At 36.7% G+C, this 15,211-nt stretch overlaps 1 protein-coding gene and 1 long non-coding RNA gene across 2 annotated transcripts; both read left to right on the top strand.

Moving 5' to 3' along the window:
* Positions 1-414: 414 nt before the first annotated feature.
* On the top strand, positions 415-1,548 carry LOC121873733. Its single transcript, XR_006090299.1, has 2 exons — positions 415-662; positions 708-1,548. It is a non-coding gene; the product is annotated as an uncharacterized LOC121873733 (long non-coding RNA).
* Positions 1,549-7,776: 6,228 nt separating this feature from the next.
* LOC121873732 (small nuclear ribonucleoprotein-associated protein B-like) lies at positions 7,777-12,356 on the top strand. The gene is given in 6 exon segments (XM_042377438.1): positions 7,777-7,883; positions 10,144-10,237; positions 10,682-10,845; positions 10,954-11,068; positions 11,071-11,244; positions 12,220-12,356. Coding segments are annotated over 6 exon segments (576 nt in total). The 5' UTR covers positions 7,777-7,880; the 3' UTR covers positions 12,246-12,356.
* Positions 12,357-15,211: the final 2,855 nt, after the last annotated feature.

The raw sequence follows: 15,211 nt of genomic DNA, 5'->3' as shown, positions 1-15,211 counted from the left end.
ATCGACGTGAACAACCCCCCAAATTAATCTAGTCGGTGATGTGTTACAAGAGTAGATATTAATGGAGTTTCATTAGGGTTTATTTACGGTAAAACCTCTCGAACGGACTTCTTGCTCCATATAATCCGTTAGTTAGGGGTTTCACATCTAACGGACCCTCGATATAATGGACTTTCATCTCTATATAGTTCATTAGATGGAGGTTTCACATCTAACGGACCCTCGATATAATGGACTTTCATCTCTATATAGTTCATTAGATGGAGGTTTCACATCTAACGGACCCTCGATATAATGGACTTTCATCTCTATATAGTTCATTAGATGGAGGTTTCACATCTAACAGACCCTCGATATAATGGACTTTCATCTCTATATAGTTCATTAGATGGAGGTTTCACATCTAACGGACCCTCGATATAATGGACTTTCATCTCTATATAGTTCATTAGATGGAGGTTTCACATCTAACAGACCCTCGATATAATGGACTTTCATCTCTATATAGTTCATTAGATGGAGGTTTAACTGTAGATTAGATCATGGAGCGGTTAATCTGAATCTAGTATTAGTGCGGAAATATCCTTTGAGTGTCTTATGAATGCTCTACTGGAGACTGTGGGTTAGGTTGGGTTGGGTTGGGTTAGGTTAGGTTAGGTTAGGTTAGGTTAGGTTAGGTTAGGTTAGGTTGGGTTTGGTTGGGTTAGGTTATTGTTATTATCTGGTGCTATTTTAAATAATATTAGAGTGTTTATTATAAGAAATTTATTAATCTATTGAGCAGCTAATGTAAAGCCTAGCATAGGATAAGTAATTGGTGTCACCTCAAAATTGACCTGACCTAACTTAATCTAACCTAACTTCACCATAACCTGACTTCACCATAACCTGCCTTCACCATAACCTGACTTCACCATAAAATAACCTAACCTAACCCTCCCCCCCCCAAGTAATAATAATGAGAACAACATGTAGATAAAATAAACCGAGGCGTCTGATCTGATGTCCGTAAGATAACAAATTACTAACTAACTGCAGCTAAAGTCCTCATATGCAAATTAACATGTACTTAATGTAATAAATAATTCCTATTAAATTATGACTAGTAGATGTTTATGGTGGTCGTCCGTGCACAAAATCCGGAACGGGTGGTGGAAGGTATCACAATAAGCGGTAGTTACTTAAAATTGTTTCTTCCTTTGGGGTTATAAGGTGACAGACTTAAACCACACTTATAAAGCTGCTTCTCTACTTACGAATAACTTATGTTCCTGAATCTTGTTTGTAAGTTAGTTTTAATTATGAGAGTCCATTGGTTCTTGAGTATTTTTTGTAAGTGTTTGGTCGTAAGTCCTTTTTTTTTTTGTAAGTGTTTGTTCGTGAGTCAATTAATTTGCGAGTGTATGTTTTTGTGAGTCCATTGGTTTCTAAGTCAATTTATTCGTGAGTATGTGTTCGTACGTCCATCTGTTCATGAGTCAAATTATTCGTAAGTCAATTTATTCGCGAGTCGATATATTCCTAAGTCTATGTGTTCGTACGTCCATCTGTTCATGAGTCAAATTATTCGTAAGTCAATTTATTCGCGAGTCGATATATTCCTAAGTCAATGTGTTCATAAGTCCATCCTCTTATACCCTCACAAAAAGATTAACATGCACTTCAATGGGGTTAAGTCACACTGGACCAAGAAATCCGGAGACGCTAACTCCAGATTCTGTGACTGTTCATTGTGGATGGCTTCACAAGAGCTGTACTGAATGATAATCTGGACTATATCTCATATTCTACGCCACACTAGGCATACTATCCACAAACACTATTTTAATATACAGTGCGGATAGTTAATTGCACGGACGGATTCGCTCGCACGTCTGAAAATCCGTAAGTTGAGGAGAGGTTTGCGTGTATTTTATTAATTTTATGTTGAATTTAGATATTTATCCTGTTATGGGGTATGTGTGTTTATGCTTTGCGTCCTAGATATTCTGCGAGACTAAGGTTACTGTATGGTGTTAAGGTTGCCAGTTACTGTATTATTTGTCTTTTGTATTTACCGACATGGAGGGAAATGAATCGGAGCTGGAGTGCACGTGTATTGTTTATTTGTTTGTAAATATTGCTTCGCCACTTTTGTTGTTGTCGAAACCACAAACTACACCATTTATTTATTTATTTTTTTTAGATTTCACGGTTTAACTGAACATTAACCCCCCCCTAGATAGTTTCAGGGGGGTTAATCTACAGGTGAGCACTTGGGGGTTAATCTACAGGTGAGCACTTGGGGGTTAATCTACAGGTGAGCACTTGGGGGTTAATCTTCAGGTGAGCACTTGGGGGTTAATCTATAGGTGAGCACTTGGGGTTAATCTACAGGTGAGCACTTGGGGGTTAATCTACAGGTGAGCACTTGGGGGTTAATCTACAGGTGAGCACTTGGGGGTTAATCTTCAGGTGAGCACTTGGGGGTTAATCTATAGGTGAGCACTTGGGGGAACTAATCTCTAGGTGATCTATAAGACTAACATTATAAATGGTCCCATATGAAGAAGTAAACTCATCACTGTCACACACACACACACACACACACACACACACACACACACACACACTAAAGGCGTCACAATTACTTTATGGCAACACCTGTAAACTCCAAGTGGCGTGTAGTACCTGATGGACGACTTTCACCAACAACAAGATAACCTGGCAACTGCATATCCGCTTATTTGGTCTTGGATATCCGCTTATTTGGTCTTGGATATCCGCTTATTTGGACTTGGATATCCGCTTATTTTGATAGTTTCTTTTCTCTTTATCGACTTTTACTTCCACATATTCACATAAATTTAGTTGAATTTATTTTTAAATTGGGAAAATGACAATATTTGTATTTATATTTTAAATAAATAAATAAAAAGACTTTACTGTATTTATAGATATTCACTTGTTTAAATATAGCCATTATTGTTTACATAGAATCAATTTGTTTGCAGAATCATTTTGTTTATATAGCACAACGTTGGCTCTGTTTACACCTGTTAGAAACCATAAATTATTCACTCGACACTAACTGATCAAAAATGTCCGTCAGAATGATAGTATGTTTGGTGTGTGTGTAGTAACGCACTCTAACATGGCCGGCAGTATGTTTGGTGTGTGTGTAGTAACGCACTCTAACATGGCCAGCAGTATGTTTGGTGTGTGTAGTAACGCACTCTAACATGGCCGGCAGTGTGTTTGGTGTGTGTAGTAACGCACTCTAACATGGCCGGCAGTATGTTTGGTGTGTGTGTAGTAACGCACTCTAACATGGCCAGCAGTATGTTTGGTGTGTGTAGTAACGCACTCTAAACCTAAACATGGCAGCTTCCGTCCCCACAGCTGTTTATCATTTTTCATTTTTTTTTAAACTTTTACGACATTTTGTATATCTTAGATTTCTGTATAAATGATAACTGATGCTAATGTGTGTTATCTAACTTCAAAATCAATAAATGGACTGATATCTGATACCAACGTGTTATATTACCTTCTAAATTAATAAATGAAATCAACTGTTGCTTAAATATAAACTATAAATACAAAAAAAAATTCCAACTATAATACAAATATCGAAAAAAAAACCAATTACAAAATTAACAAATAAATCGTTAATTTCACCATACAAAATAAGATACTTTTCTATAATTGTATAACATTTGGAACATATTACCATTTTTATTTTCATTGTATTATTAAATTTGTTTGATATTTTAGTTTTTTCAGTGGTAGACTCTTTAAATTCAGTTCCTCATAGTGTGTTTTGATGGTAGCTTCATGGTTTCACTGCACAGACCTGAAATTTTAATCTCCAGTCATTTCTACAGCTTAGACAGTAGGTTAACCAGTTAGCCAGTCAAATATATCAAGAATTACAGTTAACCAGTCAAATATATCAAGAAGTACAGTTAACCAGTCAAATATATCAAGAATTACAGTTTATCCAGTCAAATGCATCAAGAATTACAGTTAGCCAGTCAAATACATTAAGAATTACAGTTAACCAGTCAAATATGTCAAGAATTACAGTTTATCCAGTCAAATATATCAAGAATTACAGTTTATCCAGTCAAATATATCAAGAATTACAGTTAACCAGTCAAATATATCAAGAATTACAGTATCCAGTCAAATACATTAAGAATTACAGTTAACCAGTCAAATATATCAAGAATTACAGTTAACCAGTCAAATATATCAAGAATTACAGTTAACCAGTCAAATATATCAAGAATACAGTTAACCAGTCAAATATATCAAGAATTACAGTTTATCCAGTCAAATGCATCAAGAATTACAGTTAGCCAGTCAAATACATTAAGAATTACAGTTAACCAGTCAAATATGTCAAGAATTACAGTTTATCCAGTCAAATATATCAAGAATTACAGTTTATCCAGTCAAATATATCAAGAATTACAGTTAACCAGTCAAATATATCAAGAATTACAGTATCCAGTCAAATACATTAAGAATTACAGTTAACCAGTCAAATATATCAAGAATTACAGTTAACCAGTCAAATATATCAAGAATTACAGTTTATCCAGTCAAATACATCAAGAATTACAGTTAACCAGTCAAATATATCAAGAATTACAGTTTATCCAGTCAAATATGTCAAGAATTACAGTTTATCCAGTCAAATATATCAAGAATTACAGTTTATCCAGTCAAATACATTAAGAATTACAGTTAACCAGTCAAATATATCAAGAATTACAGTTTATCCAGTCAAATATATCAAGAATTACAGTTTATCCAGTCAAATATATCAAGAATTACAGTTAAACAGTCAATTATATCAAGAATTACAGTTTAATCAGTCAGATATGTCAAGAATTACAGTTTAACCAGTCAAATATATCAAGAATTACAGTTTAATCAGTCAAATATATCAAGAATTACAGTTAACAGTCAAATACATCAAGAATTACAGTTAACCAGTCAAATACATCAAGAATTACAGTTTAACCAGTCAAATATATCAAGAATTACAGTTAACCAGTCAAATATATCAAGAATAACTGTTAACCAATCAAATATATCAAGAATTAGTTAACCAGTCAAATATATCAAGAATTACAGTTAAACCAGTCAAATATATCAAGAATTACAGTTAAACCAGTCAAATACATCAAGAATTACAGTTACCCAGTCAAATATATCAAGAATTACAGTTAACCAGTCAAATATATCAAGAATTACAGTTAAACCAGTCAAATACATCAAGAATTACAGTTAACCAGTCAAATACATCAAGAATTACAGTTAACCAGACAAATAAATCAAGAATTACAGTTTACCAGTCAAATACATCAAGAATTACAGTTAACCAGTCAAATATATCAAGAATTACAGTTAACCAGTCAAATACATCAAGAATTACAGTTAAACCAGTCAAATATATCAAGAATTACAGTTAAACTAGTCAAATATATCAAGAATTACAGTTAGACATTCAAATACATCAAGAATTACAGTTAGCCAGTCAAATATATCAAGAATTACAGTTAAACCAGACAAATATATCAAGAATTACAGTTAAACCAGTCAAATATATCAAGAATTACAGTTAGCCAGTCAAATACATCAAGAATTACAGTTAGCCAGTCAAATATATCAAGAATTACAGTTAAACCAGTCAAATATATCAAGAATTACAGTTAAACCAGTCAAATACATCAAGAATTACAGTTTAACCAGTCAAATACATCAAGAATTACAGTTAAACCAGTCAAATATATCAAGAATTACAGTTAACCAGTCAAATACATCAAGAATTACAGTTTAACCAGTCAAATACATCAAGAATTACTGCGGTTCCTTCAGTCCAAATACATCAAATTTTTGGTTAAACCAGTCAAATATATCAAATTACAGTTAAACCAGTCAAATATATCAAAAGAATTGCAGTTAAACCGGTCAAATATGTCAGAATTACAGTTATTGATCCAAATGCATCAGAATTTTGGTTAATGATCAAATATATCAGAGTACAGTTGACAGTCAAATATATCCAAGAATTACGAGTTAAAACCAGTCAAATACATCCAGAATTTTGGTTTAACCAGTCCAAATACATCAAGAATTACAGGTTGACCAGTCAAATATATCAAAAAGATTACAGTTAACCGGTCAAATACGTAATTTGGTTTAACGATTGGAAATACATCAAATTACAGTTTAACCAGTCAAATACATCAAATTACAGTTAAACCAGTCAAATATATCAAGAATTACAGTTAAACCAGTCAAATATATCAAGAATTACAGTTAGCCAGTCAAATACATCAAGAATTACAGTTAACCAGTCAAATATATCAAGGATTACAGTTAACCAGTCAAATATATCAAGAATTACAGTTAACCAGTCAAATACATCAAGAATTACAGTTAACCAGTCAAATATATCAAGAATTACAGTTTAACCAGTCAAATATATCAAGAATTACAGTTAAACAGTCAAATATATCAAGAATTACAGTTAACCAGTCAAATACATCAAGAATTACAGTTAACCAGTCAAATATATCAAGAATTACAGTTTAACCAGTCAAATATATCAAGAATTACAGTTAAACCAGTCAAATATATCAAGAATTTGTTAAACCAGTCAAATATATCAAGAATTACAGTTAAGCGAGTCAAATACATCAAGAATTACAGTTAACCAGTCAAATATATCAAGAATTACAGTTAACAGTCAAATATATCAAGAATTACAGTTAACAGTCAAATATATCAAGAATTACAGTTTAACCAGTCAAATATATCAAGAATTACAGTTAAACCAGTCAAATATATCAAGAATTACAGTTAAACCAGTCAAATACATCAAGAATTACAGTTAATACCAGTCAAATATATCAAGAATTACAGTTAAACCAGTCAAATATATCAAGAATTACAGTTAAACCAGTCAAATACATCAAGAATTAGTTAGTGAAATATGTATCAAGAATTACACATATATGGTATTGTAACACTTTAAGTCAACTAGCACATAGATACTAGTAAAAGTTGTCTTGCTAAAGTACTAAAAATGAACTAGATATCACAGACAGGAGGGAATATTTCAAATGGGGTATAAATGTCAGGCTTCATTAGATAAATCACCCCTCATTGTCATAGATACCTGTCCATCCCTTCTCTCCACAGGTGCTAACTCTATGGTGTCACCTGCTATACTGACGTCATGACCATGTGCTTCGCGGACCCCAACCACAACACTGGGGTAGATGCCAATTAACCTCCGCGTGTTTTAATATATTTTGTTCTTTTTATGTAATGTAAATTCAGTAAGATGGAAATAACACCTCATGTGTATAATAAAAATAGTTAGGTGTTAACTGGAACTAGAAATAATAGGCCTATTGTTGTTTTTGCGTTAATAAATTTATAAAAAAATAAAAATAATAGTTAGCAACTTTTCTTAGAGCAACTGATATATATTAAATAAAATTTATATTAATTATAAACCATAAAATATTAAATACATTTAGTAGAATAATGAAAAAAACTGAAATGAAAAAATAAATTATATCTCAATATAACTACACAGATCAAAGTTATAACAATTATCAGTTTTATATGTTATACTACAATTAAGGAAAACTGTATATATATATATTTTCTTAAATAATAAAAATATAAGATATTTAACAGTAGAAATTTTTATTTATTCATACAAAAATAAATTATTATTAGTAAAATAAAAATTATTTAGTTCTCTATCAGATGCGTCTTGTTTGGGTCACAATAAAACGTTTTAAGGTCCAGTCAACATCTGGATCTACACATTTTTGTATCGTGGTAATCCTCCACATATAGCAGCCATCATGGTGAGTATTATCACCCAAATAATCTATACCTCCTTCAACATCATTATAGTAGACATATTAACTAGTATAATGACATATTTCTCCAGATATTTGGTTAATAATGATGAGCGGCGTCTTGGCTTGGTGGTTTGTTGTCATTTTAAATACAGAAAAATGTGATTAATTATTTTCATTAATATCTTTCCAATGTTTATTAATATTATGATTTATTCACTTACTATCGATTCAATATATTGTATTTTAGTGATTTTGTTTCTAATTAACACATAATTACTTCAATATAGACGTAATTACCTCATTAACGACAGAGCTGGCATTAATAACCACAAAGTTATTTATCCAACTTAAGGACAATGACACAAACAATCAATAACATAAAAGGAAATCTTACAGAACAATAACAAAATACTAAAATTATATGACTAAAGTATCGTATATTTTTTTTTTCACTTTAAGAAATTATTGAAGGTATTAGTGTTTCAGCCCCAAGTGGTTAGGTTAGGTTAGGTTCGGTTCGGTTAGGTTAGGTTAGGTTCATGGTTAGGTGGTAAATCAGGGGTTAGGTTAGGTTAGGTTCATGGTTAGGTGGTAAATCAGGGGTTAGATTAGGTTCATGGTTAGGTGGTAAATCAGGGATTAGGTTAGGTTCATGGTTAGGTGGTAAATCAGGGATTAGGTTAGGTTCATGGTTAGGTGGTAAATCAGGGGTTAGGTTAGGTTCATGGTTAGGTGGTAAATCAGGGGTTATGGATGGAGGGGAACATGAAAACGAGTCCTATAACCCAACTAGGAGCCCCGGTAGGTCAAGCTTAACCTAACCTAACCATTTCCAACTAGTATAAATTCGGTAGTTTAAATCTTTGGGTCGCTCGGTACAATACTATCTGAGTTAGAAGAGGAGGGACCAGAGATAGGTTCAGGGTCGTTGACCTCCTCCTCGTTTGAGTTTAGAAGACAATTAACAGCGCGGCCGCTCAACACACGTGGGGAGAACACCGTGATTATGGAGGAATTGGGCGGCATGGTCAGCCTTCTCGTAAAACTCGGCAATAAATTTAAAATAATTTTAGGAGCACGAATGACGACCGACCTCGACCACGGTCATTGTCACACTGGTCGTTGACAAAAATAAAATTTTTGATTGGTCGAAAAAAAATTTGCACGATGAGATAAATACATCATTGGTCACGACTGGAAGACGTCACGCATGTGTGATGTAAACACGCTCACGGGCTCGCTCTCACGCAGATAACGTCTCCTCACACAGACAAAGACTGAAAAGTATGTAAAATCAATTAAATTCAATTGTCGCTATTATCCATTTCCTCCCGGTGTATGGGGTTCAAAATGCTCACAATAGGAGGTGTAATGTTCAGTAGTTTGGGGCGGTGTGTACTACAGTAAAGTAATAATAACAAGGTGAAGCTATAGTCACACACCAGTGTTTCTCTCGCTGTTATTAATATGTATTTCATAATGTTAATGCAATTCTGAGACATTTTCCGCCGGAAATTAAGGATAACCGAGATATTAATTTTTCAATATTATTAGTTTTGGTTGGTCACAAGTGTCATGTGCTTACATCTGGTGGAGAAGGTCTGACACCCCTCCTCTCACGCTGCAGCCGATATTGTGATAAAGATTATTTTACGTCAATTGCCTAGTTTCATCAGATAATTGGCGAGGCCATGAGAATATTTACTTTTTTTTTTATAAAACACTGTGTATTACTGAACAACGTTCTTTGTCCAAGATGTGGGGGCATGAACAAAGGGGGTTAGGTTAGGTTGGTTGGTTGTATTTTATTTTTGTGATTTACTAAAAAAAATTCCAAATTTGATCTTAGGGGTGTTGGCTGGGGGGGGGTGGGGGCGGAGTATTTAAAAAAACACAGTGATTTCCGGCGGAAATTAATTTAAAATTGGTTTGAAACTCATCAAATACTACAAGAAAAACATATTTCTAATATCCAAAGAAAGATCGAGAAGACTGTAGATTGACCGTAAAAAAATATAGTAAAAGCAAGATTGGTAAATATTGGTCCATTGACTGGCCTCAGGTGCTGGACAACTCCTACCCATCAGAACAGGTCAAGTCGTACCAATCTGCAATAATACCCAATAACGTTAACCAGTCTAGTTTTACCTAACCTAACTTAAACTACAATAATACTTACTGTACCCTAAACTGCCTTGGGTATATAATTATTTAATGTAAACTTATGATGAATTTCACTAGCTAATATCTCATCTGTTTTCAGACTTTCTCCAAAAACAACAAGATGCTCAGTCACATTGGCTATCGCATGAAGATCACCATGCAGGATAGCCGCACCTTTATTGGGATATTCAAAGGTGAGGTGTGGTGTAGGTGCGGTCAGCTAAAGACGCATCAACCATGGCTCTCGTGCTGGCGATTTTACTCAATTTCTCCCTTTGGATTGTTTAATATTAATCCTGACAGTGATACAGCCGTGATATCCACCAATCACCATTACACACAGTCTTAGTTCACCAGGTATTGTCAACACGAGAGCCAGGGAGGGTTGGTGTATCTTTGGTCATGTGTAATGTCTTGTGGGACCTAACACGAGGCAAAACGAAGCGGCTTATTTTTGTGTTAGTTCTCGTCATTCCTGCCATGGATAGAGGAAGTTGGTTGTGGGTGGGTGGTGTGGTGCAATATTTCATCTCTTAGTTTCCTGTAGTTTACCATTTGTTTCATGACAACTCTCATACATCTGTGAGCCATGTGAACACACAAGTCCTGGCCAGTCTTAACACCGCTTGTTATTCCAGCTGTCGACAAACACATGAACGTGATCCTGTCAGACTGCGAGGAGTTCCGGTGTGTGCGGGGGAAGAAGACCAAGGAGGAGAAGCAGGAGAAGAGAACGATGGGTCTGTTGCTGCTGAGAGGAGAGACCATCGTCACCATGACCCTGAGGCCACCACCAACAGAGGTATTGACTTTATCTATTGTGGCTGTGATCACCTCAATGTTGTGTACTCTATGTTACATTACTCTCTCCTTAGGGCTTTAGATAATAAAATATTGTCTTTGCCATCAGCAGGACGGCCCACGCGTCAACCTGCCAGGATCTTCACCCGGACCAGGCGTGGGACGCCCCGCCGGACGTGGCATGCCCGGGACCGGTGGAAGCGGTCTGCAGGGTCCAGTACGTGGGTGGGCGGCCCCTCCCAGCAGATGATGCAGCCTGCCGCCTGCGGCCCTCAGTTGAACGTGTCTCCCAGGGGAGGTCCACCGGGGGGTATGCCGCCCCATATGATGGGTGGTATGCCCCCTCACATGGGTAGAGGAGGACCCATGGCACCTCCTACTGGCTCCATCATGAGAGGAGGTAATAATGGTTTATTATAATGTTCACACCAATAAGTCACTACACTATTATATTTCACTGCTCCGTCTCCACCACCAGGTAAAGGTTACACCGAGACGCTCTTGCCACGTTCTATTACCCGAGGTTAATTATATCGGCTTTCTCGACTATCGTTCAATTCTGTTACCATGACTAAGGACGACCCGGAAATATTCCAGTCTAACCTTCACAGTATAGATGACGAGTACATCACCATCAAGTGTTTTACAGCCAGTTGGCACACTTCCTCAAGTTAACCAGTTACCTGATGGCTGCTCTGTCTCCTCAGGTGAATAATGTTATTTCTTATAATCTTTTCCCTATGTTCTTACCCCTTGACTCTCCTCCCCTCCACATATATAGGCTGTCCCAGGAAAATGTCCCTCTCTCTCTCCCTGTTTCTTGAGACACTGAGTTACAGGGAGAGACATTCTATAAACTCGTGCACCTCTTGGCAATGTTGGCTGATTTAAACCCCCCCAAAATAAATCTGTTTTATCTTTTTTCCTTCTTTGTTATGTTTTAATAAGTTTTATGCTGTTTTTTTATTACTTACAGAAGGTTTTAATGGTTTATAGTTGATTTTGTAAAGGTGTATAATAAGGTGAAGAGAAAGGTGTGGGAGGGCTATTACAAGTGTATAGGGTGGGCAGGGCAGCACAGAGAGTAAAATAGTTGAAATATATGTGAGTATCAGACTAGGATGTGCTATGTCCCTTGATGTGAACTATATAAACCTCCAATGACCAAATTTAATTTAGAAAAGTAAATTAAACATAAATAAGTCCTTTCAATAAGCTTATACTGGAAAGATGCCAAACAGAATAAATGTATTGTATATTTTAGCAATGAAATTATAAATTGTACAGATATTACATTCTACTTGGAATCTTTGGTCAAAAATGTATGGAGAAATAAGCTGGGGTGACTAATCTTCATGTCTCTCTTCTATTTTAGGCCCTCCTGGTGGAAGACCTTACTAGCTGCGTAAGTCTCTGTTCGTCTCGTTTTAGGCGATGGCTACCTACACTTCAGTCAACCCGGGAAGAAGTTCAATGTGATGTTTTCAAGAGGACACACATACATACTCTCTCACTTTCTATTCTTCAAATATTTCTTTTAACTTTGTATCATCTTGAAAAACGTAAACAAACATCACAAATTATCGAGCTTATGCCGAATATGTCAACAGCATCTTGACCTAATAATACCCGAGAATTAGTTTTTATGGGGATACTGATGTTAGTATCTCGTAACTGTACAATTTTTATAATAAAGTGTGAATACTGAGTTTGTTTTATTTTCATGACATATCTGTTTAATTTTTATGTGTTGGTGAGTGTGATGCTAAGGTTACAGGAGCCATTTCAATGGTGTGTAACAAGAGCCAGGCATTTGTCAACAGTGGTAACGAGAGCCAGTACTTTGTCAACAGGAAACAGAGCTTATCAACGTACACAGTACTTGTCAACAGTGTGTAACAGAGAGCCAGTATGTCAACAGTGTGTAACAGAGAGCCAGTACTTGTCAACAGTGTGTAACAGAGGCGTGCTTGTCGTAATAGTGCAACAGAGCCAGTATGTCAACAGTGTGTAAAAGAGCCAGTACTTGCAACAGTGTGTAACAGGCAGTACTTGCCAACAGTGTGAGAGCCAGTACTTTTCAACAGTGTGTAACAGAGCCAGTACTGTCAACAGTGTGTAACAGAGAGCCAGTACTTGCCAATAGTGTACAGAGTCAGTACTTGTCAACAGGTAACAGGGAAGCCAGTACTTGCGCAAAGGTAAAAGAGCCAGTACCAATGTGTGTAACAGAGCCAGTACTTGCCAACAGTGTAACATAGAGCCAGTACTTGCCAACAGTGTAACAGAGCCAGTACTTGTCAACAGTGTGTAACAGAGAGCCGGTCTTGCAACAGGTATGTTTGCATTTTGTGTAACAGAGCCAGTACTTGCCAACAGTGAACAGAGCTAGTGACTTTTAAAGGTAAATAGAGAGTATTGTCAACAGGTAATAGAGCCAGTACTTGTCAACAGTGTATACAGAGCCAGTATTGCCAACATTGTGTAACAGAGCCAGTTTTCAGTAACAGGTGTAATAGAGCCAGTACTTGCCAACAGAACAGAGCCAGTACTTGTCAATATGTAAGACAGTACTTTCAACAGTGTGTAAAGAGAGCCAGTATTTCAAGAACAGTAAAATAGAGAGTACCATAATTATGTAACAGAGCCAGTACTTGTCAACAGTGTGTAACAGAGCAGTACTTGTCAACAGTGTGTAACAGAGAGCCAGTACTTGTCAACAGGTAACAGAGCCAGTACTTGCCAACAGGTAACATGCCATAATAGTGTGTAACAGAGCCAGTACTTGTCAACAGTGTGTAACAGAGCCAGTACTTGTCAACAGTGTGTAACAGAGAGCCAGTACTTGCCAACAGTGTAACAGAGCCATACTTGTCAACAGTGTGTAACAGAGCCAGTACTTGTCAACAGTGTATAAAACAGAGAGTCAGTACTTGTTGTAAATAGAGCCAGTACTGGTTTAGTAGTAAGAGTATAGCCAGTAATTGTGGTGTAAGAGCAGTAAGTACTTGTCAAACAGTGTAAAAGAGCCAGTACTTGTCAACAGTGGTAACAGAGCCGTACTTGTCAACAGTGTGTCAGAGAGCCAGTACTTGCCAACAGTGTAACAGAGCCAGATGCCAACAGTGAAATAGAGAGCCAGTACTTGTCAATAATGTGTAACGGAGCAGTACTTGTCGTGTACAGAGCCAGTAATTGCCAATAGTGTAAATAGTCACAGTAAATAAGAGCAGTATGCAACAGTGTGTAAAGAGCCAGTACTTGTCAAACAGTATAATATAGAGTTGACTTGCCAACAGTGTGTACAGAGCCAGTACTTGTCAACAGTGTAAATATAGAGCCAGTACTTGCCAACAGTGTAACAGAGCCAGTATGACAACAGTGTAAAATAGAGCCAGTACTAACAGTGTGTAACAGAGCCAGTACTTGCCAACAGGTAACATAGAGCCAGTATAACAGGTAAATATAGAGCCAGTACTTGCCAACAGTGTAACATAGAGCCAGTACTTGCCAACAGTGTGTAAGAGATCAGTACTTGTCAACAGTGTAATATAGACCCAGTACTTGCCAACAGTGTGTAACAGAGCCAGTACTTGCCAACAGTGTGTAGCAGAGCCAGTACTTGCCAACAGTGTGTAACAGAGCCAGTACTTGCCAACAGTGTGTAACAGAGCCAGTACTTGTCAACAGTGTGTAACAGAGCCAGTACTTGTCAACAGTGTGTAACAGAGCCAGTACTTGCCAACAGTGTGTAACAGAGCCAGTACTTGCCAACAGTGTGTAGCAGAGCCAGTACTTGCCAACAGTGTGTAACAGAGCCAGTACTTGCCAACAGTGTGTAACAGAGCCAGTACTTGTCAACAGTGTGTAACAGAGCCAGTACTTGTCAACAGTGTAGTGCAGACCCAGTACTCTGCCAACAGTGTGTAACAGACCCAGTACTTCTTGCCAACAGTGTGTAACAGAGCCAGTACTTGCCAACAGTGTCTAGCAGAGCCAGTACTTGCCAACAGTGTGTAGCAGAGCCAGTACTTGTCAACAGTGTGTAACAGAGCCAGTACTTGTCAACAGTGTGTAACAGAGCCAGTACTTGCCAACAGTGTGTAGCAGAGCCAGTACTTGCCAACAGTGTAACATAGAGCCAGTACTTGCCAACAGTGTGTAACAGAGCCAGTACTTGCCAACAGTGTGTAACAGAGCCAGTACTTGTCAACAGTGTGTAACAGAGCCAGTACTTGCCAACAGTGTAACATAGAGCCAGTACTTGCCAACAGTGTGTAACAGAGCCAGTACTTGTCAACAGTGTAACAGAGCCAGTACTTGTCAACAGTGTAACAGAGCCAGTACTTGCCAACAGTGTAACATAG

Source organism: Homarus americanus, unplaced genomic scaffold, assembly GCF_018991925.1.
Source record: "Homarus americanus isolate GMGI-L3 unplaced genomic scaffold, GMGI_Hamer_2.0 scaffold25081, whole genome shotgun sequence".
In the NCBI taxonomy this organism is placed as follows: Eukaryota; Metazoa; Arthropoda; class Malacostraca; order Decapoda; family Nephropidae; genus Homarus; species Homarus americanus.
Note: the sequence above shows the minus strand (reverse complement) of the source record. Positions and strands in the feature narration are given on the sequence as shown.